Here is a 26,141-nt window from a genome sequence, read left to right as displayed (position 1 = left end):
TTTTACTAATGTATTAATAAGTGACAAAACTTAGTAAATACATTAGAAACATGGATATAACATAACCAACAAGACAATAAAAGCAAGCTGGCTGACTTGCTACAGTGTGACCGGTTAAACCAAGAAGAGCATAGTACTTTTAAAAATACGTCTCATGTAACTTGCATAAAGCCCTATTTTATAACTCAGTGTATTCAGTTTTGATATCTGTTTTCTGTAATAAAACTTTAAAACCGGATTTACAAATATGCCCCTGTTCATGTTACTTTTAAACAAAAAATAGTTGTTTTGAACTTTTTGAAAGGCAGAAAAATATCATCCGTCTGAGAAAAAGAAATAGAAACACAGATGCTAGAAGCTCTTTATAGCTTGTAGCAGCTATATAATAAATTTAACTTTCTTCCTTTTTAAGATCTATTGAATGACAAAGAAGATTCCAAAAATTAGAAAGGAAACCTTCAAAAAATAATGTAGAAAGAGGTGTTTATGAATATAGTATATAAACTTACCTGCGTCTGGTTTCATTTGGCCTGGAATTTGCACAGATTTATTTCTAGTGTTATTCAACAAAGAGCTTTACACTTACAAGCCACACCCACACATTGACTCACATTTCCTGCAGTTTTATTTGTGTTAGTCTGATCACTGCTCATTTGTCAGCAAGCTTCCAGCAATCTGCCACTGTTGACTCAAACAGGAAACACAACTGCTGCAACTGAACTTGCGTGCAGTGATTTTTTTTTTCACCGCAATCCAGATGTTGTAGCCAGTCTTCTGCCTTAACTGTCGTTTATAATTGCACCTGTAATTCAAATTGAATTGATAAAATGTTTCTGCCTACACTGACAGGCTCCACTTTTCACTTCTAGGCTTTTTTTTTAAAAATTGTGCACATCTGGAACATATTACGTGCCAGTTAGGGATCGCCCAGGAATCGGAAGCAGTGCCTGTGTTACAGACAAGAGAGGAAAATTAACTGTCAGGGCTGCATTAAAAAGGGGGGCTGACCCTTTGGGCTTCCGTCATGATTCAGACCACTTCAGTTTCACTCAGTGGTACCAGTGGTAGTGTTTTTGCCGATAAAACGTCCAGTGAATTAAACCTGTAAGCAAGTCGCTCACAATCCTTTTTAAAAACCAAAGCTATTCACTATTTAGATTTATTTATCATTAAATAATTTTTTCTTTTCCAAAACGGTAAAAATAAGCCTTAGAGAAGTAATTTTAAATTTCTGCTCATCAGTGCTTGCCTTAATATGCACACACACACACACACACACACACACACACACACACAGAGCAACAGACTGCTGGAGTTCAGAATAAAGTTACCACCACAGGGAGCTGTAATGTGTGTGCATGCTTGATTTTTCTTCTTTCCTTGCGAGGAGTGCAGAATGTTAAGTTAATGAAGGAGGAAAAGAAGGAGATTGTTGAAGTGATTTCTACACTGCTGCCAGTAATGAGGACAGAACGATGCCTGTTCATATCACACAGCTAATATATAGTAGTTAGCCACAGTCATTAACAGTCCATGTAAAATAATTGCTGAAACCACTAGAGACAAGTGCAGTTTGAAGATGTAAAATGTTTGCATAGTTTCAAATGGCAATTTTGAACCTCTAGCGCACACTCTAGTTAATGACTCCTTTGATTGTCTGACATCTTTAAGAATGTTTAATTTCACTAAATAGCAAATCAAAAAGAAATAATAGCTACAAAAGTTCTTAGTGACACAAGCCCACTGGCAGTAGTACCCCCTTTTCCAACTCCACTGCAAGAACTTGAAACATCATAGTCCCTAAACTGTTTTTAAGGCCTCTTTTAGTAATTGCAGTTTTTAGGTACTTTCCCAGACTAAGAGGAAGTAATACAGTGTACGATGGCTGGTCAAATACTTGACTGCAGCAGCAGCAACTTCCATTAAATAGTGTTAAACTTGACTGAAACACTGGCCATGTTAACAAGAGCACTTACCATTCTTGGGGAAATGAAGAGGAGGAGGAAACAGGATTAGAGAGAAATAAAGGTGAATGACAAAAGGTGGCGTTTCATTACCAGCTGCAGAGTTTCTGTTTGCAGTGCAAAAGCAAAGAGAATCAAAAGGTGTAGTTTAAGGAGAACCTCCCCAGCAGTTACTTACCCCCAACACTAGTTTCATCAAAGGTGATGTTTTTCTCTCTCCATGAAAGCTGAGTGCTGTTTACCTGGTGACTCGTGTCGCTGAATGTTCAATACAGCGTAATTGAATATTTACTTTGATACTATTTTGTCTACATTACAATGACTTGAAAGGTTTGTTAGATCAAATATCAATTTAAAAAATCTCAAAACAAATCCCAAAATGGAAAATACTTTAAATTTGACTTTATGTTTTGATTATTGTATTTGTCTAGCATAAGATTACATAACAATAAAAATAAAAATAGAAGTAGTTATGGTAGTCTATGGTATTAGACAGTGAAAAACTGTAAAAAGGCATTCATTTGAACTGCCAATAGGTCAAAAGTCAAAGTCAGCTGTATTGTCAAAGACCATATGTACAGTCATACACAGGAATTTGAAATTGCAATGCTCCCATGGCCCTCAGTGTACACTAAAACAAAAAGATAAAAATAAAATAGGAGTCTTATGTACAACACAATGAAAAGCTACATTTCTACATGATCTTCTTTGTTTTTACTTCCTTAATTAACAAATTAAGTGAATGAATTATAATAAGATGATAACATTTTGAGTAATTTAATGTTTAAGTGACCGTGAACACTTTGCTTTCAATTGTAGGGTTATTTATACCATAAATGGTTAAGTTTAAACAGGACTGCTTAACATAACTTGTAGTATTATATATGCAACTAAAATGATTTTAACAAACATATGTACTGCACTTTTAATCTGCTGTGGAAAATTGTATGAAAATGAAATAATGTTTTTAACAGCGACATATTATTTTTGTTGAATTCTGAATACGTCGGCGCTCCAAGTCTAAAATCTTTTTGTTCTTATTTCCAAAATTCTTTCTCTACCTCATTTAATCAATGCAAAGCATTTTTAATAAAATCTATTAGAAGCTGATCAACAAACGTTCCCCTAAATGCAATTACGGATAAAGCCAAGGTCTGCATCTCAATCGCTGTTGCATCTACCACCCTAATGTTAATATGAAAGGGAAAGGAGAACCCTCTGAAGACGAGATGGGATTCACAGCTTATTAATGAGATGAAAGTCAAGGAAGAGGAGAGGAGAATGCTCTAATCCAGGTCGTTTTGTACCGTCTGTCTGTTTTCATTTTAAATGAGACATTAGGGGATATACGTAATTGCATCCTTTCGGTTCACTCGCATTCTCTGTTTTTTTAGTTTGTCTGAATCTCTTAAGTATTTGGAAAACCGCTGAGACCTAAAGGGGGAAAAAACACAGCAGAGGGAGTGATACAGCGGTTAAAACAAACAAACAAATGGAGAGAAAATTAATGTTTTTCCCAGCTGTGCCAATTTTAAAACTCCCATCTCCCTAGGTGCTGTATTTCACTTAAACTGTAATATGCAGACAACAAAACACAAATCGAGGAGAGACAGACGCACAAATCTGTGACTCCAGAGGATGTTTTCTGGACTTATCTTAACCTTAACTGCTTATTCCCTGATCCAAGCCTAAACCTTAAAACACATATTAACCTTGATTTAATCATTTAAATGAGATGGATTTGTTTTTGTCCCCTATTAGGAAGAAACTTATTCATAATTTAACCTAGTAAAATGATTTACGCTCCCACAAAGTGAGAAATACTTGGAGCACACAAAAAAACACAAAGACGAGTGTCAGGCCATTTTACCTGATTTGAATCCAATAGAACACCATTGGGGCAATTTGGAGAATTCCCTTATGAAGAAAGTAAAAGAGCATCAGAGAGAAGAAAAAATGCCTCTAAGGAACAGCAAAACAACTCTCCATAAATCAGTGAAACCCCTGAAAACACAAGTAAAAAATGGAACATCCACAAAGAGGACTGAGATATTTCACCGCAAATAAAGATATAAACGAATTTCTTTTGTATCTTATATTCACATAAGATTATCAGCGACGTGGTAAATAACCAAAGAAAGTCCAAAACACTTAGTGGCGACTGGTGAAATAACCCCTTGTACACTTTTCTTAACTTAAAAGCAAACAGTGACAGAGAAGAGTATGGCTGATAGACATATGACAAGATGGTCATTACATTAGAGGGTTACCAAGGCAACCCGAGCCTGACACATCTGCTAACAACAAGCTATCAGCTACAAAGTGATGTGCGATGGGCAAAATGCTGCCTGCATAGACATCCCTTTGGTTAAAACTCTAGTTAAGGCCCTCCTGTGTTACATGTGGAATACTCCCTGGTTTCCTGAATTTTGAGATGTTTTTAAGTAAGTTTCTATAATTATCAATTTAACAGTGTAAAGCTTTTTGCAGACTGTCAGGACAGACACTGTGTTTGTGTGTTTTTTGTTTTTGTTTGTTTTTTGTGTGGTCCAGATGCTGTGATTGTCATAGAGACCCAAATCTGTTTACGAGATTTCATCATGGGAGTGTTTCTTCCTCATGAGGGGGAACTCTTTAGAAACCCTCATGTGATACTGGCAGTGTGTTATGAATTACCATCATGCACTTATCTTGCTGGTTTCTGAATACTAGAAATTAATCCTGTTACACAATATTCTAGGACACACACACAGCGATCCACTATTTTGTATTCATGAAATGCAACCTAGTAATGCTACAACCTCTGTGCATTGCTATCTGGACTTTGCAGTCAGCAGGTTCTCCTGGCCAGGTTTAGGCCAAAATCTGGACCCCAACACAACAAATGTATCTCGGTGTAATCCAGTGGTTCTCAAACTCTTTACATCGTTCCCCACATGGCAGGAAGAAATATTTTCACGCCCCATCTAAACAAAACAATGACAGAAAAGAGCGGATCCATCTGACTCTGCCTCCGTTACAACATACTAGACGTGGGAGTAATAAACCGTTGTGGTGAAAAATTGTGTTGTTACATTACCGTTCAGTTTGGGGGTTACAACAGAACATGGTACATTGATTGTTCTCACGTATTATCAGACGGGATTGTTTCAATAAACCAAGGACATTTTGACTGATAATTATTTGTATTCTTCTGTAACTGTACAGAGCTAAAACCTCCAAAATTTCAGGAGTAGTTAGTCATTATCAGAGGTGTTTGTGAACTAAAAATCAGGAATGTGGGATACTGTTTGTCCGTGATTTGGACAGCCCAGTGCGTGCTCCCGACGAAGGGGAAACAAATTCTGTCGTGGATACCTACTTTGGCACGACCTCGGACAACAGATTCGCACCTTTCAGTACACTCTGCAGCTATCTGTTGCAGCAGATCCACATATTATTAACATAACTGACGCAAATGTCTTTATTCCGCCGTAAAAGTGATTCTGATGTTAAGCATTAGTTCCGCATGACTTTTCTGCCAGGTGATTTGCGCCCCACCTGTCAAAACTCTGGTCAAACTCTTTGAGAACCACTGGTGTAATCTGACCAAAGAATGTGCTCCTGATATTCATCAGGCTTCTTTTCATTTTCTTTGGCAATATTTAGTATTGAAGTATTACATCAAAGCACTAGAGAGGGTTTATTTCTCGGACTATTAAGATATTACGCAGTGTCATTTAAACTCTGCAAGCTGCCAGAAACATTCATGTTAGGTCAATGTTTGATTCTAAATTGACAGTGAGATCGTTCATAGATTAGAGCCTGATTGAATGTGGGTTGTACTCTGAATTGTACAAGCCATGTTTGTGGTCAATACGAACTCTTATTTGCACTCGTTGACCTGGTAAGTCTGAAGTTATTGTTTTATGTATTGTTTTTTTAAATGATTGAACAAGTAGCAGACTGCCCATAACGTTATTTATTTGGAGGAAATCACTTTTGATTAGTGGTACTACAGCTCTTTCCGGACCTCGTGATTGCTGCCGCAAACATTTTGCTCAGATTGTGGCAGTTCTTTCCAGTGTGGAAACATAATGTAGGTCCATAGGGTTAAAACTGAGAAAATTCTGAAGTTTAGAGGTAATTTTTACAATGCAAATTTGTAGGGTTTCTGTCTATACAGGTTTTCTAATTATTGTCTCATGTGTCTACGACCTGTGAGCACAGTTAGAACTCTGTTTAAAAGACACATAAAAAAGTACTTTACATATTGATAAATGGCATTTTATGCGATCTTGAACTGGGTGCACTCACTTTTGTTGTATTTTGCTACCTTTATATGAATTCCCACATGCGTCTTTGTTAATGTAAACACCACCGTCTGAATTCTGTTCACATTCCTCTGACAATAAGTTTACTTTGACTTCAGTAAGTCTGCTAACAGTGAAAGGTTTTATTCTTGGCTGCACAATAGGTGTTCTTTAGGACACAACTTTTCCAAAACCATCGGTATCATGGAAATCATTCATCTTCAGTTGAAAAGAGAGCTTAGTGTCATTTCCTTGAGAGTTATGATATTAAGAAAATATCCACAATTCGGCATTTATACAAAACCACTAAACAGCTTTCAGTGCAATGTTACTTGAATGGGCTGTAAATGGTAAATGGCCTGTATTTGTACAGTGCTTTACACAACCAGTCATCCACCCATTCACACACACATTCACACACTGGTGGTGGCAGCTACATGTAGCCACAGCCACCCTGGGGCGCACTGACAGAGGCGAGCACCCAAGTCCTAACACTTACTTTGATGTCTTGTGCAGTTTGTTCCCATCCATGCTCACAAGCAATACACACTACTTCTACCAAAGACTGCACCCGACATAGAAAGTTAATAGATAACATTAACAACAACAATTAGGAGATGGATTGTATTTATTGGTATTTTTTGCAGTTTTCTGGCTTTGTAACAATGTTAACGCCCTTAAAAGCAATTTAAATCCCACTGTTGTCAGATTTAATAGCTTAAAAGGCTGGATTGCTATAATCTTCTGATTGATAATTGATGTTTTGTGATCAAGTATCTGGGATCCATCCAGGAATAATTGGTAGTACATTTGCATGCTGCACTTTTTAATTATTTTTAGTGAACAAGTGTATTTTTTAAATATCCCATAAAGAAGAACAAGTATTTGATTTAAAGTCTTCAGTTTGAAGAATAAACAGTATGCATAAATTTCTCTTTTTAAAAATGGGTGAATTTCTGTGTAGTTTGGAAGGATTGGTAGAAATAATTGGCACATATCTATTTGTATTGTTGGTAAAGGTCATAATTGATTTTGTGATCAAATTGTTAGAGTCAGAGGTAACGTAAAGCCTTTTTCTTTTCTGTGAATGGCTCTAAAATATCTGATTTTTACTTTTCAAGAGATTTCTTGTCACGTGGATGAAATTCTTACATGTTAGGCAATGGCAATCACCTCTGTAAGGACGGACGCTGGCTCCTTTTCAGATCTAAGACTTAATATCTGAATTCTGTTCTGTCAGCTAAAGCAGGCTGCTGTCTGTCCCTGTTAACTGAGACAGATCTTGGGTCTAGCAGAAACCAGCAGTACTGAGTGAAATGGGTACTGCTAGCCCGTGGGGGATCAAGCCTTCACCAAAGCTCTTTCTTTTTACAAATACAAAAACTAAACTCCATAACTTTTCCGCTCTACAGCTCCAAAAAGATTTACATACTATACTTTGGTTTATTTCTACTGTCACTGTTAATTTGTCTTCATCCTTACACTGGTTTGCAGGTGGAAACGCTAAGCTGCGGTACCAGATCACATCAGGAAACACAGGAGGGGTGTTTGATGTGGAACCAGAGGTGGGCACTATCTTTATAGCCCAGCCTCTGGACTACGAACAGAACAAACGGTAGGAACACACTCAGAGAAGAATCCTCCAAGCTTGCTGAACGATTGTCCATCCCTGACAAAGTTGAAACTTGTGTTCAGGTACAAGCTTCATCTTCTGGCTTCAGATGGGAAGTGGGAAGATTACACGACTGTGACAGTAAACGTGGTCAACAAGAATGACGAGGCTCCGGTGTTTACTGTTAACGAGTACTACGGCAGCGTAACAGAGGAGCTGGATGGTTCTCCAGTGTTTGTGTTGCAGGTACAGTCCAAGCTTACTAGTATTGTTTCTTCATATGACTAGTAAGAGAAGGAATAAACTATATTCTACATAAATATGTTCACTGATGCATTGCTGCTGAGTTTTGTCAGTTTATTTATTTGCCACTTTGAGCTACAAACATGAAAATAAATAGCACTACAGGCCAACAGAGAAGACAGTATTTAAGTTTGAGGTGAACTCTCCCTTAAACCTCTCACGCTTCTCAAAAAAAAGAGTAGAGGCTATGCAGCAAATAATGTCACAAAGGTTGTTTAAACAATGCTATGTTGGTACTAAGAGACCCAAGATAATATTCCCCACAACATCACAGCACCAGCCTGAGCCACTCATACAAGACAGGATGGATCCATGTGAAAACTGACTCATCGGATCAGGCTATAGCTTTTCAGGTTTCTGTTGTTCAATTCTGGTGAGCCTCAGTTTCCTGTTCTTAGCTTACAGGAGTGGCTCCCGGTGTCTTCTGCTGCATGCACTTCTGCATATTCTGGTTGATAAAATTAGTTGTTGCGAGTTGCTGTTACCTTCCTATGAGCTCATATCTATCTAGTCAATTTGCTTTGAGCTCTGGCTGCTCTAAACTAAGTTTTCTTTCTTTCTTTATTTAGTTATTGTTTGTGGATCTGCATGATGTCACAGAGAGAAGATATATTCATACGAGCTTTGATTGTTACACCGAAGCCCCACCAACCATGTCAATCAGTAGAAAGTTGGCTTAAAGAGAAATGAGCCAAAGCAGCTTGTTTTAGACGCAGGGTGAACTTAAGTGAGGGTTATTTTAAACAATGAATTATACAGAGTTACTCTGGTATAGCCCAAGCATAAAAATATGCAGCTGATACTGATCATAACAGGTTCTCTTCAAAGAAGCAACCGGAGACATTTTTTAACCAGCGCCTGTAGCTAATATTAAGCAGTATTTTTAATTTAATAACATTTAACAGCTGCCAGAAGAAAAAGAGAATTTTATTTTCTACCGCTCTCTGGTCCTCGGAGGAGTAAGATGTCTAAATAGAAAGTCTTAGGTAGACCACAACAGTAACACAGGTAAATCTGATGTCATTTCCCTTTTACAAACCCACGTAAAACTCAAACTGTTTCTTTTGTTTAACTGCATATTTGTTGATTATGTTGAAGGAGGTATTTGAGTTTTGTTGACTATGTGGGTTATTAAATTGTACATGTGTACACATCAAGTTTGGGTTTCACAAATGTCTCTAATATGTGGATTTAATACTCGTCTGTAGAAGCACACATACATTTTTGCTCTCAGTCATTCTGCAATTACTGTGTTAAGTTAAAGCAACTTTGGCCTGACCTGATGTTACTGCTGCTAATGTGTTGAAGATGAGCAAAATGTGCAGACAGAAGAGGGGGAGGAAAGGTGAGGCTTGGGGTTAAAAAGATGGCCCTTTGCCAGATTTAAATACCAGAGAGTACAAAGCTGCACAGGGCACTTATGGAGTGCTGTGAGTCGTGATATCACAACCAAGTCAGCAACGGTGTAAAAGCTCCGTGATTGTAAGATTGTTGCCTCGCCTGGTTCACTGTGCCTTTCACATTGTAGGTAACGGCAACTGACCCAGATAAGGACGCTGACCAGGAGGCCCTGCGTTACTCTCTCCACGGCCAAGGTGCAGACAGTGAATTCATAATTGATGAGGTCACAGGGAAGATCTATGCCCAGCGGACGCTTGACCGCGAGGAGCGCGCTGTCTGGCGTTTCGTTGTCCTGGCCACAGATGAGGGCGGCGAAGGTCTGACGGGTTTCACAGATGTCATCATCAATGTATGGGACATAAATGACAACGCGCCCATCTTCACGTGCGCTCCCAGCTGTCACGGAGAAGTAGCAGAGAACTCAGCAGCAGGGACATCGGTGATGGAAATGACGGCGACTGACCTGGATGACTCAGCTGTGGGGCAGAACGCTGTGCTCTCTTACAGGATTGTGGGTAGTTTAGATGCCACTAATGCAGAGCTGGGCGGAGTCCCCACCTTCTCAGAAATGTTTACCATCAATCCCACCACAGGCACCATCACTGTAGGCATAGGTGGGCTAGACCGGGAACAAGTTGAGTCTTACCTCCTGGTGGTAGAAGCCAGGGATGGGGGAGGGATGGCAGGAACGGGAACTGCTACTATTCTGATCAAAGATGTGAACGACCACGCTCCGAGGTTCACTGATCACTCCTGCCTGGCAAGGATTTCTGAGAACGCAGAGCCCAATGCAGAGGTGGGTGGCTGGTGTTGCTATCACAAAAACAATACTCCTTAAATGGTAAATGGCCTGCATTTGTATAGCGCTTTTCTAGTCCTTAAGGACCCCAAAGCGCTTCACACTACATTCAGTCATTCACCCATTCACACACACATTCACACATCGCCCTTAAGACAGCTCACTGCTCGTTTTCTTATTGGTGGAGTTGTTGCAAAGCAGCATTCCCAGTATATGCTATCAGTTATTTTTCTAACTAGTCTCACACCGTTTTTCATAGATAGGCCATTCATACCTCAGAACAGCTGTCTTGATTGTGTTCTGTGTGCTTCAACTCAGAATAGACAGCCAGCTATCTCTTACTTCTTTCATGTTGGCTTAGTGTCAGAATTACCACTCGCTCACCACTCTCTTGTATGTTGAAGGACCTGAGTTCAAGTACAACATGAAGCATTTTTCATAATGGCTTTTCTTTATTGTGTTTACACACAAACACGTTTTTCAGAAATCATTTTTTCCTCTCCTTTTAATTTCAGACAGAAAACGAAACATTTTCCTGCGCAGAAAATTTTTGCAGCTTTAATACAGCAAGATAAATGTCCCTGAGCAGTGAAAGGGACAAAAATTATTACAACCACTCAGTTTATGAGTGTGTTTCAGAGCCAACCTCCTTCAACTTTGTTTGGCAGGTTCTATACTTTTATACTTTTTGGCCACACCAGGGGCAAGCTGCACATCGAGTCCAACAGCAGCAACAATCCCAACAATTCCTATTGTTGGAATAGTTGCTGGTACAATTCCTATATTTAACATCTGCAACAAAATCATCCCAGATCTTTTAGTGTCGCCTTTTTTAGCTGACACTAAAAGATCTGAAACAATAAAACCAAAGGCATCAACAAGCACAGAACTACAACATTGTGGTAATTTGTTTATTAGTGTGTTTGAAAAACAAAAATAAATAGCAAGAAAACATGCAAGTTTGGCTGCATTCCATTGTGACCAGATATAATTATTTTTTGGAATCAAACTTGCTGAATGGCTCGTGCATTATGAGAATGATTGGATTCTGGTATCTTCACAAATCTTGAAATTAAATTCACATTAAAACTTAACACCTAATATTCATCTGACAAGCTGCAGGTTTCATTCGTGTTTCTTACAGGAGATTATTAGACCAGCCATGACTTTTAATCAGACCTCAAAATTCATAGGTTCAAAGGTGAGTTCTTTGTTTTCCTAAGTGGAACTAGTTTGCAGTAGGGTTGTCTTAGAAAAGCAAGAAACTCTTGATCACCAGTTTTACATGAGAGATAGATGCTCAGAGGAGGGAACTGCTATTCCATTGTTAAATGGGCCTTTATGTCAACGTTTTCAGTACAATTCAGTTTTATACTGCACTGCATCATGGGAAGTCCTCTGTGTGGATGGGGCAGGGATATTGATAATCCTATTCTTAACAAATGAACACAGTCGGGAGTTATTTTTGCAAGCTTTCCTGTATCATATTGAAAATGATGGATAATTTGCTCTTGTCAGAAATGTGCAGAGACAGTCATGTCCATGTTTATCGTAACTACATTCAGAAAACCTGGGTTATCTTTATTGTTCGGAGATTTAGCACTTTGCTTTTTATTTTTTTATTGTCAAAATGTAAATAGCCAGTTCCCTTAACACAATGTAATTGCTGGTTGTAACTTGTTCTAAGGTCTTGGATCTTGCAGCAGAGGACAGGGACATTGGTGAAAACGCCCAGCTGACCTTTAGTGTTGTGTCTGGAGACCAGGAGCAAAAGTTCTATATGGTCAGTCACAAGCAGGAGCAGCGCGGCACCTTGCGGCTTAAGAAACGTCTGGACTACGAACGGCACAGCGAGCAGAGGTTCAACCTGACACTGAAGGTACGTGGAAGGCATTTCAATTACAAAGGCTTTCACTATTGAAAATGACTTTGATTCAGATTTCTCTCTAATTCATTGGATTCCTTTTCATAATAGTCATGTGAACCTTCAGCTGACAGTATGAAACATGTGAATGGAATATGGAAAATTACACAGAATTTAAGGTTTTAAAAATAAATTGATTTTTAATCAGCGTTTAAAGTTTGGCTGCATTCACATGCAGAACAATCCTGGAAAGTTTTGAGTATTGTCAAAACTGATGGGAGGACAGGCTTTTAGAATTTTGTAAGCAATGATCATAAATCTCATAAACCAACCTGTCAGCCCTTCCATCAACAGCTAACGTAAAGAGTTGTGAAGGTGAAGACAATAGCATAAAGGCAGTCTGACAGTGTCAGTGTCATATGTCAGTTACAGATAAGAAAAGTCCCCCAGGCAAGTTTTTATACTGGTAGAACTGACAGAAAGTTGCTGGAAAGTAACCTCGAATTCTAAAAGGATATAAATGGATATAAGTGTTGCACACCCAGAGGAACCCAGAGGAACCCTCTATCTGCTTTTTTATAATTGATGATTTAAAAAAAATTCACCAATGCTTTCGAACTGGCCAATTTGAAGACAACTTAAGCTGCTCTTCCTTTATGATATGAGCCAATCCAAACACTTCCTCCTACATATAGTAGTCTTAATTCTTTTCTTTGATTCTTAGAAGTTACAAGAATACAACCAAGTTACACTGGTTGTGTCACATAAAGCCTTTTTACTGTTAACATTGCAGTTTTTGTGTGTTTTCTTCGATATTTGCAGTCAAGCTTCTCACAGAAACTACTGCAAGATGCCAATTAATGTTTTTAACTTTCCCAATGGTGAATAATTGGCTTCATACTCTGATTTAATATTTTTCTTTTTACGCCTCCTTAACCTCTTAAAATTAAATTAAAATTAAACTCTACTCTTGTTTGGTTACCTCGTTAAGGGCAACAACATTTTTGTTGTCCTAAACAAACAATCCATAAGCCACATCCCAATAACAACTTTGCCAAAGTGATGCAAAAATCTCGTGGCATGACACTTCTTCTGTAAAAAAATTAATGTCTTTATTTGCTTTTGTCTGATTATTTTAGGTAAGCTGTTGGCTCTGGAAACTTGGAAGTCTGCTCGGGAAAATAATTGCAAAAACAATAACTGTTTAGTGCACTGTGAAATTATTTTGGCTCTAATTACAAGAAGTATCGAGTTCATGATCTTTGTTATTATGCATGTGTGTGATATTTGTGCGCTTCCTGTTTTAGGTTGAAGACCTGGACTTCTCCAGCCTTCTGCACTGTGTGGTGGAGGTGGAGGACTATAACGATCACGCTCCTGTCTTCATTCCACACTTCATGTCACTTGCTCCACTACCTGAGGACATTGTTGTGGGAACCAGTGTGGCCCATTTAGTAGCCAGCGACTCTGATTCAGGCCAGAACCGTGACATCACCTATAGCTTGTCAGAGGACTCAGACCCTGAGGGTCTGTTCACCATTGATCAGTCCGGTCTGCTGTCAGTGGCTCGGCCTCTGGATCGGGAAAGGATACCCCAGCATCACTTAGTTGTCATTGCGACTGATCACGGTGTTCCAGCTCTGACAGGCAGCGCCACAGTTCAGCTGCCTCTGTTGGATGTGAATGATAACGGACCAGAGTTTGAAGCAGCGTACTCTCCAATAGTCTTTGAGAATGTGTCTGGACCGCAGGTAGGTTTAATCCCATATAGCATACTGTACTGTTATGTATAGATTTTCATAAAGACGAAGCAAATGATAATGATTGACTGTGTGGTTAAAAAATCTTCAGTGAACAAAGCTACAACCCCTCATCCTTTTTCATCTTGTTTAGGTAGTAAGGTTGAACCAAACGTCGACCCTCCTTCAAGCTGTGGATCACGACTCGCCTGAGAATGGTCCTCCTTTCCACTTTGCAGTCCCCCCTGAATATCGCTACAGCAACGATTTCTACCTTCAGGACAATCTCAACGGCACAGCCACACTAACAGCTTTGAGGACATTTGACCGCGAGCGCCAGAAAGAGTTTCTCATTCCTATTATTATGAGTGACAGTGGAAGTCCAGCCAAGACGGTGACCAGCACCCTGACTGTGACCATCGGTGACCAAAATGATCATGCACACGTGGCAGGGGAGAAGAAAATTTTCATTAATAGTCACAGGGGTGAGTAGGCGGTGGTGAAAAAGTAAAACTGAATGCATAAATGTACTTGTTTTTCACCAATTAGTGTGTTTTCATAATATTTGGAAGTCATTATAATTCACATTTAAATCCAGGTATCTGCCCAGCCCGACTCTGTGCTATCAACAATCAGCTTGGGTGTCCTTGAGGCAAAACCACCTTTTTCTGGCCTTCACAGATTAGCTGCACGACACCGATTGGAGGGTTTATTTGAAAATTCCCTTTTGTCTTTAGGGTGATTTTATTTTACTTTGTCAAATTAAAAGTCTGTCTCTTTGTGAATTTAACATTATTTGACAGACGGAGGTCGGTGGGAAAGTTTTAAAATGTCGCTCAACCAGCATCTACTTAATAAAACAGCCTTCATCTACTTTTTAAAGCACATTTTGAACTTTGCCCTCAAACTTTTCTCTCTCTGTAGGTGGCTCTCTTAGTGCCAGCTAATTAATTCCTAATCAGTGAGCAGTAATTAAAACACACAAACAGACACACACACACTGTGTTTATTGTGTTTTTCACCTCCGCCTCAACTCTTCCATTGTCACTACATCATCATTCCCCACATGATCACTATTTAGTTGCCGTGACTCCCACGGTGCCGTTCTAAGGGTCACAAAGGCAAATAGTGCTCGATTTGACACACAGTTAATTACACTTTAAATGTTTATTCTCTGACAGCGTACTGCGTTTCTGGTCTGTCTGAACTCAGGCAGTGAATCTCAGATTTTTAGTCCCAGAAAGCGTCCATGTAGTTTTCAGACTTACACAGGCTTCACGGCACACTGCGTTGTCAGTTAGGTTGAGTTATGCATTAGAAGTACACGTCAGGCAGTTAAGGCCTTGCTGTCTCTCTGTTGATAGGTACAGTACGTCGCTTTTGTTTATATGCTTGCACTTGGATTAGCAATGCTTCATCTTCTTTTGCCATTCAGAGCTACAAATGCACATTTCAGTGGTTTTGAACTCTTCTCAAAAGTTAAGTTTCACAAAGACAATCCAGCTAAAATTCAACATGTCAAGGTCTGCCTTTTAAATTTTGAAGGGTACCCTGTGAATAATTCCCACATGGTACAGTGTGAGGAATTGGAGGAGAAAGAGTAATGACAACAACACTTCTTTCTACTTGATTATAATCATTATGCATTCAAACAGCATTTTCTCTTTTGCATTTCTTTCTCCCAGTGTCACCTGCAATGTCACTTCTCAGTTTTGCTGAGACCTGAGTGTCTTTGGATATTTTGCTGTTTCTGCTGTTTTTCACTATGTTTGTACATTGTTGATTTTGTTTTCCTGTGTTTGAAAAGCTACTGTTTGTAGTGTTGTGATTTCAAGGCTTTTCCACTTTTTCTTTATTCTAATGAATGTAAAACACATGAAGCACACACACTTAAACACATGTACAGTATATATCAATCCAAAAGCAAAAACAGAGGGTTATCCTTTAATTCTCCGACATATTTAGTGCTGCTGAATCATTCTCACGCAGACTGATTAACGGATGCATTTTCTCTTTTCAGGCCGTATGCCAACTACAGTGCTCGGAAAGGTCTACTCTCCTGACCCAGATGATTGGGACAACAAGACGTATGTCTTTGAAGGACATGTGCCAAGGTAAATTAAAACAAATTAATTCAATGGGTCAGCAGTTTCTAATCAGAAATGTGTCATAAGCTATTTTAAATGAGTGCGAATGATGGCAGGGCATCTACTCTTTCCAAGAAATGTCTAACATCCTGACGTCAGTGATGCAGGAGTTTCTGTGTGCCAGATTACTTCTTTCATACCCTGAACCAAGTTGCCTTTTACGGCTAATCAGCGGCACCTCCTTGTTTTTTAGTCGTTAGATTGATTTAGACATTTAGATAGTGCAAAGCAACAATTCCCGGAGCGAAATATCCATCTGTTTATTACCATCCTATTTTTCTATTACCATTACCATCCTGTCCAATTTTCTTCCTCTGATTCTATTTCCTCAATGCCTCTTCTCAATTTCTCTTTCCATTTTTGTTGTTAATGCATGTGTGTTTTCCTGCCGTCGGATGACGATGTTGTGTTTGTGCCAATACTCTGCTTGAGAGTTTCACTTGCTAAAAGTGACACTGAGCCACAACGCTTCGCACTTTGACAATCTCCCACACACATGCACAGACGAGTCCCGAAGTGACACTCCGGTACCCTATGACACCTTCGTCTTCATCTTTCATGCTGTGTTGAACTCAAAATGACAAACTTTGCTACTTTTTCTCTCAAAGTCAGAGTTCAGGCTTTATGAAGGACTGGGTGCAATATAAGGTATCAGAACTTCACGACAGCTCTCATCTCGTCATGGTTCAAACCCGACTTAAGTTCAGAACACACCGTTGTGCTTTTCTTAATACATATCATACTATAGCGCACTCACCTCTGCTTTTAGAGTTCTGTGCAAAAGTCTCATATTTTGCTTAAAATTAGACAGGCTTTCATGTAACATTGGACACTGGTTGCTTTTTCACTCATTTTTAGTCCAGTCCTTGTACCTGGCCACATAAAAGTGGCTCCTAACTTAAGGGATGAATTGATGTTGTGTCTACATGTTGTGTCTCTTAGAAAACTAAGCAGAGGACTCACTTTGTGAATAGCAGCCTGTTGCAAAAATGCATAATTTGTTCCCATTTTCTTTTTTGTCTAAAAAAAATGCCAAATGTAACACAGTTTGACAGGTGTAGAAGAATATTTTTGCAGCAATAAAGTGATTCCCAAAAAGCTATAAGCTGAAAACTTCACATGTCTTGGCAGTCTGTCAGTTTATCCTTAAGATGGGTGAAGAGTTGCAGGCGTAAAAAACATCATATCTGATATCATATCTCACAGTACAATAATATTGAATGGGTTGCATTGTTGTATTTTGTCATGTTTCTCAGGTCTTTGTCTGAATTTCTACGAACATTATTGCTAAGGATTGTCTTATTGCATTGGAGTCACACTGGGTTAAATATGTACACTTGGGTTTTAAGGGGTATTTATTATTTTCTTCTTTTTTTTGGGTTGTATGGAAGCCCCAAATGCAATTTCATGTTCTTGACAATGACAATAAATAAATAAATAAATACTAAATACTAATACTAAATACTGCAGCAGATGAACATTGGCTGACAGTCATGTTGGTTATACCAAATACCGACTTTTAAGATTGTTAGAATTGTGCAAACTCTGTTTTTGCCTTATACATGTATGTTTGCAGACTAAATCTGTTTCCCATTTTTCCAAGCAAAATGTGGTGGAGATGAGGGGAGGTTCAAGACCTACTGTGTGTTTCTATTTCAGTTCACCAAACAGTATTTTCAGTATTTTAGCTAAACAGTGCGGGGGAAAAAATAAGTAAAAAATAAATGTTCTGGTGGAACAATGTTTTCCACAAAGTGGAGGAGTACAAACATACTCTGGACGGGGGTACCAACATATATGCAATCACAGTTTGTCTAACAAGCAATAACTAATAGGACGATGTGTTAGATAAACAAAAAAGTTGAAATCCAGTCGCTACTTTAGCATGATTTCTAAATAAAAACTCACTTTTTTGCCAAATGTATGGCCAGTGGTTAAAATGTTTTGAATTTCTAAAATAAACAGATGATAAAACAAGATAATAGTTTAAATCGTTAGCCAAACAGAACAAACAGAACCAATGAAATAAGTCTTAAAGTTGTGAATAGATTATTGAAATTGAAAGCTAGGGCTGGTTAAAGTGTTTTTTGATGAAACAATACAAAGTATGCTGAGTAAGGCTGTCGAAGCTGTTATATTTTGTCAATGGTCCTGGCACACGTTTTGCACAGCCGGCTACACAGAGAGACCTGTGCTGTTTGTGCAGCTTGGAGGATTACTTGTTTAGATTAAATTTTAGTTGTTAGTTGTGATTTTCTTTCATTTTCATGCCACATTAAGGACACCTGAAGTGGTGATGCAAGCACTAAGATATCAAACTAATTCCAGCATACAGCTGGTCTGCCTGCCAGTCCAGGGATGATTCAGTTTTGCTCGTTTGAGTTGGGTTAATGATCTCTAGGTGAGAGATGGGGTGACGTTTTATGTAATGTGTATGTAGACACAGTCATCTGGGGTAGCATTGTGCAAAATGGTAAGACACCAGAAGAAAGACAAGTGTTGGCACCAGAAACAACCTGTAACAAAATAGTTCACATAAGGGTCAATAGAATCAGGTTTCAGCATATTCAGATGTACTAAATGAGGAACCACTGATAGTTAAACCAGTTAAAACAGTAAAATTGTCTTTCAGTGATGTCAATCCTGGAATTAAGTGCTAGACCTAAGACGTGATGAATGCCACAGCATGTGCTGTAAAATGAGTTAAAACAGCTCTTGTCTCCACAAGTGGTTTATTATTTGATTTGCCAAGGTTCTGCTTTGGATTTCCTCTCTAATTAAACTTGAATGAGCTCATTTACTGTACAAAGGGAGCATGGAGACAAGGACCAAGCAAAATTGCTTCCTTGCATGTCTTTGTGCCTATTAGTCAGTCTCATTTTCCCCCTTGCCTCCCTCTCCCTAATGCAACGTCTCTACTCACTTTCTATTATTGTCCCAGAGGGCAATTGATTAACAGAGTAAACACTAAAATCCAGAATAAAAGTCCAGGCTGAAAGGGATGAAAGAATATTTATTTTGGACTGTCTTCAGCTTGGACAGTTGTATCAGAAGTGCAGCCAACTGAAAGAGGAAAAAGTGTGCATATAATTTGAGCTTTTATGTTAGGTAACATATTCATAAACTGTTTCATTAATTCACACTTTTTACGTAATATTAGAGTAACAGTTTTGTATATAGGAGATCACAGTTTGGTATGCTGATCCGTGTGCCAGCAGCATACCAAAACAATCATGTTGGATGAATCAGTGAAATTCCAGATTATGTTTACTTGCAACATTTCTGTAAATTGAATACCATTGTCACCGATGTTCCCTCTAAGCTGCGCGGGTGCGCAATTGCGCATTGCTGGCACAGTCTCTGCGCACAGAAAACCTGCACAAAAAAAATCGAACCTGAATTGAAATTAAAATTAATACATTAACATATCACAACAATAACATCATCACTTCTGTTTGGTATGATGCCATTAAATGTCTTTAACAGCGTGTGTTGTTGCAAATACCTTCTCCGTGACATGTTATTTACAATTTAGAAAACCTTAAATTTTCTAAAGCTTTTACTAAAGTCTGACTTTTCTAATAACTCCTTTTTGGAGTATTACCTCTTATCATAGCAAATAAACATGTTAGAAATTTGTATATGGCCCAGTCACACTCAAGTAAAAACGAGGACAATGACTGGGGAAAATCAGTAGTTGTGTGGTATTTAATATTTCTACGTTCAGTGACAATTTACAAGCAGTTACGATGACGCGCTGGATGCCCAGAGGGTGACTATCCGACTCCCTCAGTCAGAAGGAGATTCCACTGTTGACGATTTATCTCGGTTAACTGCTTAATTTGCAACTTAAAACCATTCAATCATGAACTGATAGCAGGGTGACTTTGTCTTAACGCTGGTTCGTTTTGTTTTCACCATTTCAAAAACAACAAGGTCACAAGTTTAGTTGTGTGTTCCCTCCAGCCACTGTTTTCCCCAGTGTGATTGCAGCATTAGCCAGCCTGCAACGAGTCTGCCAGTATTTAAAATAAAGAATCCAACTTCCAGTTCCTGCTATTTGGTATATTTGCCATTCCATCGGATTAAAGCTACCTAAGGACATGAACTACAACATAATTCTTTAAATACTGTGCTGTACACTATACAAACCATAGACATTAGGCATTCAGTCATACTTTCCAGTTAGCTATTTAACCCACTGATAACTGAAAATTACAGGTCTTTACAAACTCTCAAAGACATAAAGCCATGTAATCAGTGTGCCTCTCCATTGGTGAATCCTATAGATTCAGCAGCTTGAGACTGTGTAGCGCAGTCAATGAACCGTGTTTACCTGCACTGAAATGTAATGCTGCAAACACATCATTCAGTCTTAGGTGATTGTGTCAGCTGTAGCTAGGAGGTTGGTGCATTTGTTAGCTACTTGAATGACCTCCACCTTCACAGAATGCATTATATTACTAGTAATTACTTCTTATATAACTGCACCGGTTAGCAGCTTGCTTTTGAGGGATGTTGGCTGAATACATGAAAGACAGGTTTTCATGTGTAGTTAAATGAGGGTGACAAACTTAATCACCCCTGTTGACTGCTCGTCTTATGTGAAATGGCAGAAAAGCATCTGAATGGGTTCCTTTTCTGATTTGGGTACTTGTGTTTTATTTCTTTCCATCAGTTACTTTATTCTGAACAAGCGAACTGGTTTCCTGATCATCAAAGAGAACGCCCCACCAGGCACCTACCAGTTCCAGGTTCGGGTGTCAGATGGAATTTGGCCAGATGCTGTCTCCACTGTTACCGTACACGTGAGGGAACTCCGAGATGACGCCATCTACAACTCGGGGTCACTTCGCCTGGCAGGTAAGATTAACTCTGCAGTGACACGTGAACATGCTCCCTCCTGTCTGAGCCTCCAAATGAGTAGTTCACTAGTTCTCGTAGCGTCTGAAAGTAACTTTCTTGACTTTCTGACCAAAACATATTGTAAAAGGAAAAAAGGTCTACCAACCTACCATGTAGCCAAAGCAAGAACATGTGTTTTGTATCATATTCAGTACATTTGTTTGAGAAATAAAAGATGAAATTCTCAGGCACAAATTTATTGCATGCTCTAATTCTCTAATCAGCTTGTTTAGGTTAGGGGTGTGGATTGATTTGCTAGGATTAGGCAAACGTGTTAGACTTTGGTAATGGCTGTGACTCATGAGATGGAGTGAGTTGTCCACCATTTGGAATGTTGGGGGATCAAGTTCCCCACTTACTCCAGCCACAAACTCTATATTTTGTCTTTTATCTGGTTTTTAATTAATGTAACTGTGACCCGAAGTTTAAAAGTATGTTGGATTGGTGCTGTTGGTCAAATAAATCTTGTAATGACCAGATATTGAAATATCTATGGGTTTTTTGTTATTTGTAAGGTACAAATGACTTCTGTCACTGTCTCTGAAGCTAATAGTTCACTAATTATGCAGTATATAAAACAGTAAATATGCATCTTTCGGCTTGGTACAGCAACTTATTTACCGATCAGAAAGTCAGGGGATCAGTCCTGTGTGAATGTTAGAAAGCACTTAGGCATAGAAGCAATGTATTAGGGCTGCCACGATTAGTCGACTAGTCACGATTACGTTAACTATCAAAATCGTCGACGACTGATTTAATAGTCGACGCATCGTTTGAAGCTTTGTAAGATCACAAAAGACGCAGGAATAAGTAGCAGGATTTAAGAGTGTAATAACGGACTGAAACAGAAGATGGCAGCACTGCATGTACAAGGATGCCAGCTGCCGTTAAACCCCGAAGAAGAAGAAGTAGCTCTGTCCCAGAATTCATAGCGCAGCCCAGCTCAGTTTCCAACAATGGTGGCAGCTACTTAGTTTTAATATTACTCTTATTATTCTTTCTGGGTCACAAAATAAACGTTTAACATATTTTCAGGCGAGAATGTAGCTGTGTAAACCTCAAATATCGGCTCAGTTTATCAGGACACCACATATTTTCAAAAGCGCTCCGACGTTTTCGGAGACGTCTGTTACCCACTAGCTCGATAGTTAGCCGGGGGCTAGGTCACTAGAGCCGGTGAGAACACCGGACTCCCGGCAAACAGTTTTCAAACCCACCGCTGTCTTTCGCTACTCAGGTTAAATATATATGAGTCACTTAGATAACTTAAAAATGTTATTGTTTGGCTTTTTTAGTATTTTATTTGTTCCTGAGTAAATCGGTTTGGCTGAGATGAAAGTTAGTTTTTACACAGCTGAATAAACGTCAAGCAGACAGCTGATTATCAGAAGTGTGAGATGCTCCAGAATATACTCCAGTGTCCTGTTATATTTTAGATAGCAAGGAGTTTATTAAATTTCACCGAAACAATCTGCAAATTTCATTAAAATGTAATAAACTATCATCTTGTAAATGGTAAATGGCCTGTATTTATATAGCGCTTGTCTTTATTTTTAGTTAGCACAGACCTTAAACACTTAAAGCTGTAAGCTAATGATAGTTATATAAGAGCAGATGCTGCTGGTGCAATAAGCTGTACGTTTTATGTTCAATGGATGCATAATCTGATTAGTCGACTAATCGCAAAAATAATCGGTGACTAGTCGACTATCAAAATAATCGTTTGTGGCAGCCCTACAATGTATGAATGTGTGTAACTGGGTGAATGAGACCTGCAGTAGAAAGAGCTTTGAGTGCTCAGCAGAGTAGAAAGGTGCTATCTAAGTCCCAGTCCAGCACCATACTTCCTGTCTTGAATAAATTCAGTGAAGATGAGACAATGTGTGCAGAATGCTGTAAATCACAATTAAGTTAGAGCTGTGAACATTATACCCTGGAGAGTATTAACTTGATCTCCCCCTAAAGAGACTATAAATCCATATGCTTCTGAGTCTGCAAAAACCTGTACTTGACTAATTTACACTTGAGCTTTGGGGTTTTTAATTTTCCACTAAGTTGCATCAGTTTTGTTACAACATATCAAAGTACGTGACACATTTCATTATGGTAAATGCATTATGACCTACCAAGCTCACATTTCCATCTTCGCACTTGTCATCAGCCTGCATTCTTTCTCGCTCTGATTGATGGTCTGTGACAGTCACACTCTACATTACCTACAGTAACAGGTAAAACCTATATTAATACCAACTAAATAATATTTTGGGGAATATGCTCATTATTTGTAGACTCATCTCCAGGCATACAAAATGAATGCAGGCTGATTACTGTTTGTTTCCAGTGTTTCCAAAAATTCCAACGCTCCAAGGTAAAGATGTTTTTTTAAGTGAAAGATTACGCCCATTATTAATTCCTCTCGTCTGACTCGTGGGATCTCAGTTGTTGTCAGTGCTCGCACAGAGAAGCCTATTTCCATTACTTATGCTGGTAAAATAATTAGTCGAGGTTTTGCTCAGCCAGCATATTCTCTTCACATGTTCAGCAGCATCCATCATTACCTGATGTACGGCACATCGGCTGTCTGCTCAGAATTAAATTCGCTTTAGAGAAATGGGACATGGCTGAAGGATTTTTATGATTTCCGAGATATTGAAATAGAAGCAGACAGAGAGGCCAGCGGATGCTCTCCGAAGATGAGAGGAGAGCAGAGGGAGAGAAGGAAGAAAAGTGTGGAAGCGAGAGTCGAGCATAAAAGAATTTTCTTCTCATTCTAAAAGAAGGTTGAGATAAATTAATGTGCACAGAGAAGGCACGGTGGAGAACAGCTGGCACACACATTCCAATATTTGTAGAAACGTAGACTGTGTGTTTTTTAAGATGAATAATGGAAACTGAAATGAAATAATTGCACAATTAAAGTCTCCATGTAGTTATTTGTTTTTGTAATTTTCACTCGTTTAATTTAGAAAAATACACTTAGATTTGTCAGCAACTTCTCCCTGTAGGGTGCGCCTTCACTGAAGATTTTTAAATGGTTCCACTGTCATCAAAGGGCTCTTAGCTGTAGAGTGCATTGATTTAATAGACCCTGGTTCTATCATAGGGACTTGAATTGAGAGCCAGAGAGCACCAGTGTCAGACACCACTCTGAATACTCTGTCAAAACTACTCAAATGCTTTTAACCTGCAGTTCAGCAAGGAGCAAACTCACGAAACATGTAAGTTAGTGGTTTCATAACAAAATGTAATACAAGGATTAATGACTCTGAGATCATCTCGAGTTGCAGACTGCACACTGGCAACACAGGTGTGTGTGTGTGTGCGTGTTTGTGTGTAGGATATGCAACCGTAATTTCCAGGTTTTTTTTGGTGCTTTGAAGTAAACACTCTCATTGATTCACAGTCTCAAGGATTATGAAAATATTCTACTTATAGCATTACTTACACCCTCCTTGACATTTTAAATCCCATTTCAAGAACAAATGTGGAATTCAATAAGGGTGCACAAAGAAAGGACTAGTTAAATCTGCCTTGCTGAGATTAAGGCTCCCTCTCAGTCCCCCTGCTCCATTTCTCAATATTGATGGAAAGGTAAAAAATGTAGTAAACAAAAAGTCCTTGAAATGTCCACATAACACAAGCAGAGAGTAAAATGCATGGTGCTCAGGGGGGAGCAGAGTGCGAAACACACGATGAGTAACTGCTTAAAACCAGCTGATGCAGTTTTCCAAACATGAGGACTTTATAAACTATTCCTGCCAGGAGAGTTGTCCTTTGGCAGATGCGTTGTTGAGAAGTGCGAAAGTCCTCGCTCTCTCTCTTCTCACGTCTGTCTACGCTCCAGGGTGCCTGTATTGTGGGATCAATATGCAGAAATTGGGAAGATATATTAGTTTGTTATTATATGTGAGATTCTGGAGACTTCCTTCACTGATCACACTGTAGTCATCTAATGCTGCCCCAGTGAATGGAGGTTGTTGTTCCACGAAAAAATAACTAAAATTCAATCATGAAAGTGCATTTTCTGTTTAATGAACCAGATAAGTAGGATAGGGAAGGTGACGAGGTCTCATACAGCAGGCTGCCACGCTAACAACACTTCCACATCCATTTTCTGAATTAACTCATGACTTTTTTTTTCCCAATTAAAGGGTCTGAAGAGCTGATAAACCTGATATCATTAGATTGGCTCTACTTATGCTGGAAGAATTTAAATTTAAAAACTGAAAATGCTATTACACATTAAGTGTTTAGATGTTTAGCATTTAAAGATGAAAAATGAAGAAAAGGTACAGTCGATTCAGACAGAGTGTAGTGAGATGATTGCACGTGAGAGATAGTTGCAACTGACCCTCTTGGATATGCATATATAGATGCAAAATAAAGGGAGGAAAATATTTAAATCAATCTAGCAAATTGCTTCACTCACATTTGCAAAATGTTTTACTAATTGCACCGGCATTTACCACCCTTAAAAAAACGGGGGAGGCATAGCAGAGATTTAGATGTGTGTGCTTGAAGAGGCATTTCTCCACTCGGGTCAATTTATTTGGAATGCCAGACAGAGATGTGATAGAAATGTAGAGATTACCAAGCCATCTAATTGCAAGTTTGCTCAGTGAAGTCAGGAATGACCTGGAAGCTCCAACCAAAAGGAGCCATGCAATAGCAGTAGCAAAAAACATCCAAATCTTCGTTTTTTTGGCATCGTGTTCTCCTCAACATACTGTGGCTTCTGTGACAGGAATTTCACAGCCTGTACGATGACATTCAGAGCAAGATGGCTAAACAACAGAGAGAAAATGTTGACGTTGGACCCTGAAAAAAAAATTCAGGCCCTGGATGGACATCAGGCATAGGAAGTCTAAATAGCAGCCCTGTTATGTATTGAAATAGTTTGAGGTTGTTGTTTTTTGTTTGTTATCATCAAACCTGTCTGATCAATCCATTTACATTTATAATCTCAAAGATATTTCTCCTTAATAAAGTTTTGTCACACTTAAATAAACAACAAAATGTTAAATTAATAAAATGCTTATAATTTCAGGACCATGGACAGCGCAAAAGCTGTGCTCACTCAGAGTATAGAAATAAACGTTTGTCTGTCAGACATTT

General features: G+C 38.8%; 1 protein-coding gene across 2 annotated transcripts in view; it reads left to right on the top strand.

Annotated features, from left to right (window-relative positions):
• The window catches only part of LOC146582763 (neural-cadherin-like), a 342,729-nt gene that overhangs the window by 169,478 nt on the left and 147,110 nt on the right, over window positions 1-26,141 (top strand). For both annotated transcript variants that reach the window (XM_085287908.1, XM_085287866.1), the window contains 8 exons: window positions 7,751-7,871; window positions 7,952-8,114; window positions 9,700-10,368; window positions 12,059-12,250; window positions 13,543-13,990; window positions 14,133-14,459; window positions 15,995-16,088; window positions 20,800-20,984. In XM_085287908.1, the coding sequence (XP_085144034.1) occupies window positions 7,751-7,871; window positions 7,952-8,114; window positions 9,700-10,368; window positions 12,059-12,250; window positions 13,543-13,990; window positions 14,133-14,459; window positions 15,995-16,088; window positions 20,800-20,984 (2,199 nt within the window). The remainder of the gene's footprint in view (window positions 1-7,750; window positions 7,872-7,951; window positions 8,115-9,699; window positions 10,369-12,058; window positions 12,251-13,542; window positions 13,991-14,132; window positions 14,460-15,994; window positions 16,089-20,799; window positions 20,985-26,141) is intronic.

This window comes from Mchenga conophoros, linkage group LG1, assembly GCF_057382185.1.
Source record: "Mchenga conophoros isolate Kocher_MC1m ecotype Shallow Benthic linkage group LG1, M_conophoros_male_GT1.1, whole genome shotgun sequence".
NCBI classification, from domain to species: Eukaryota; Metazoa; Chordata; class Actinopteri; order Cichliformes; family Cichlidae; genus Mchenga; species Mchenga conophoros.
This window is presented reverse-complemented; position numbering and strand designations above follow the sequence as displayed.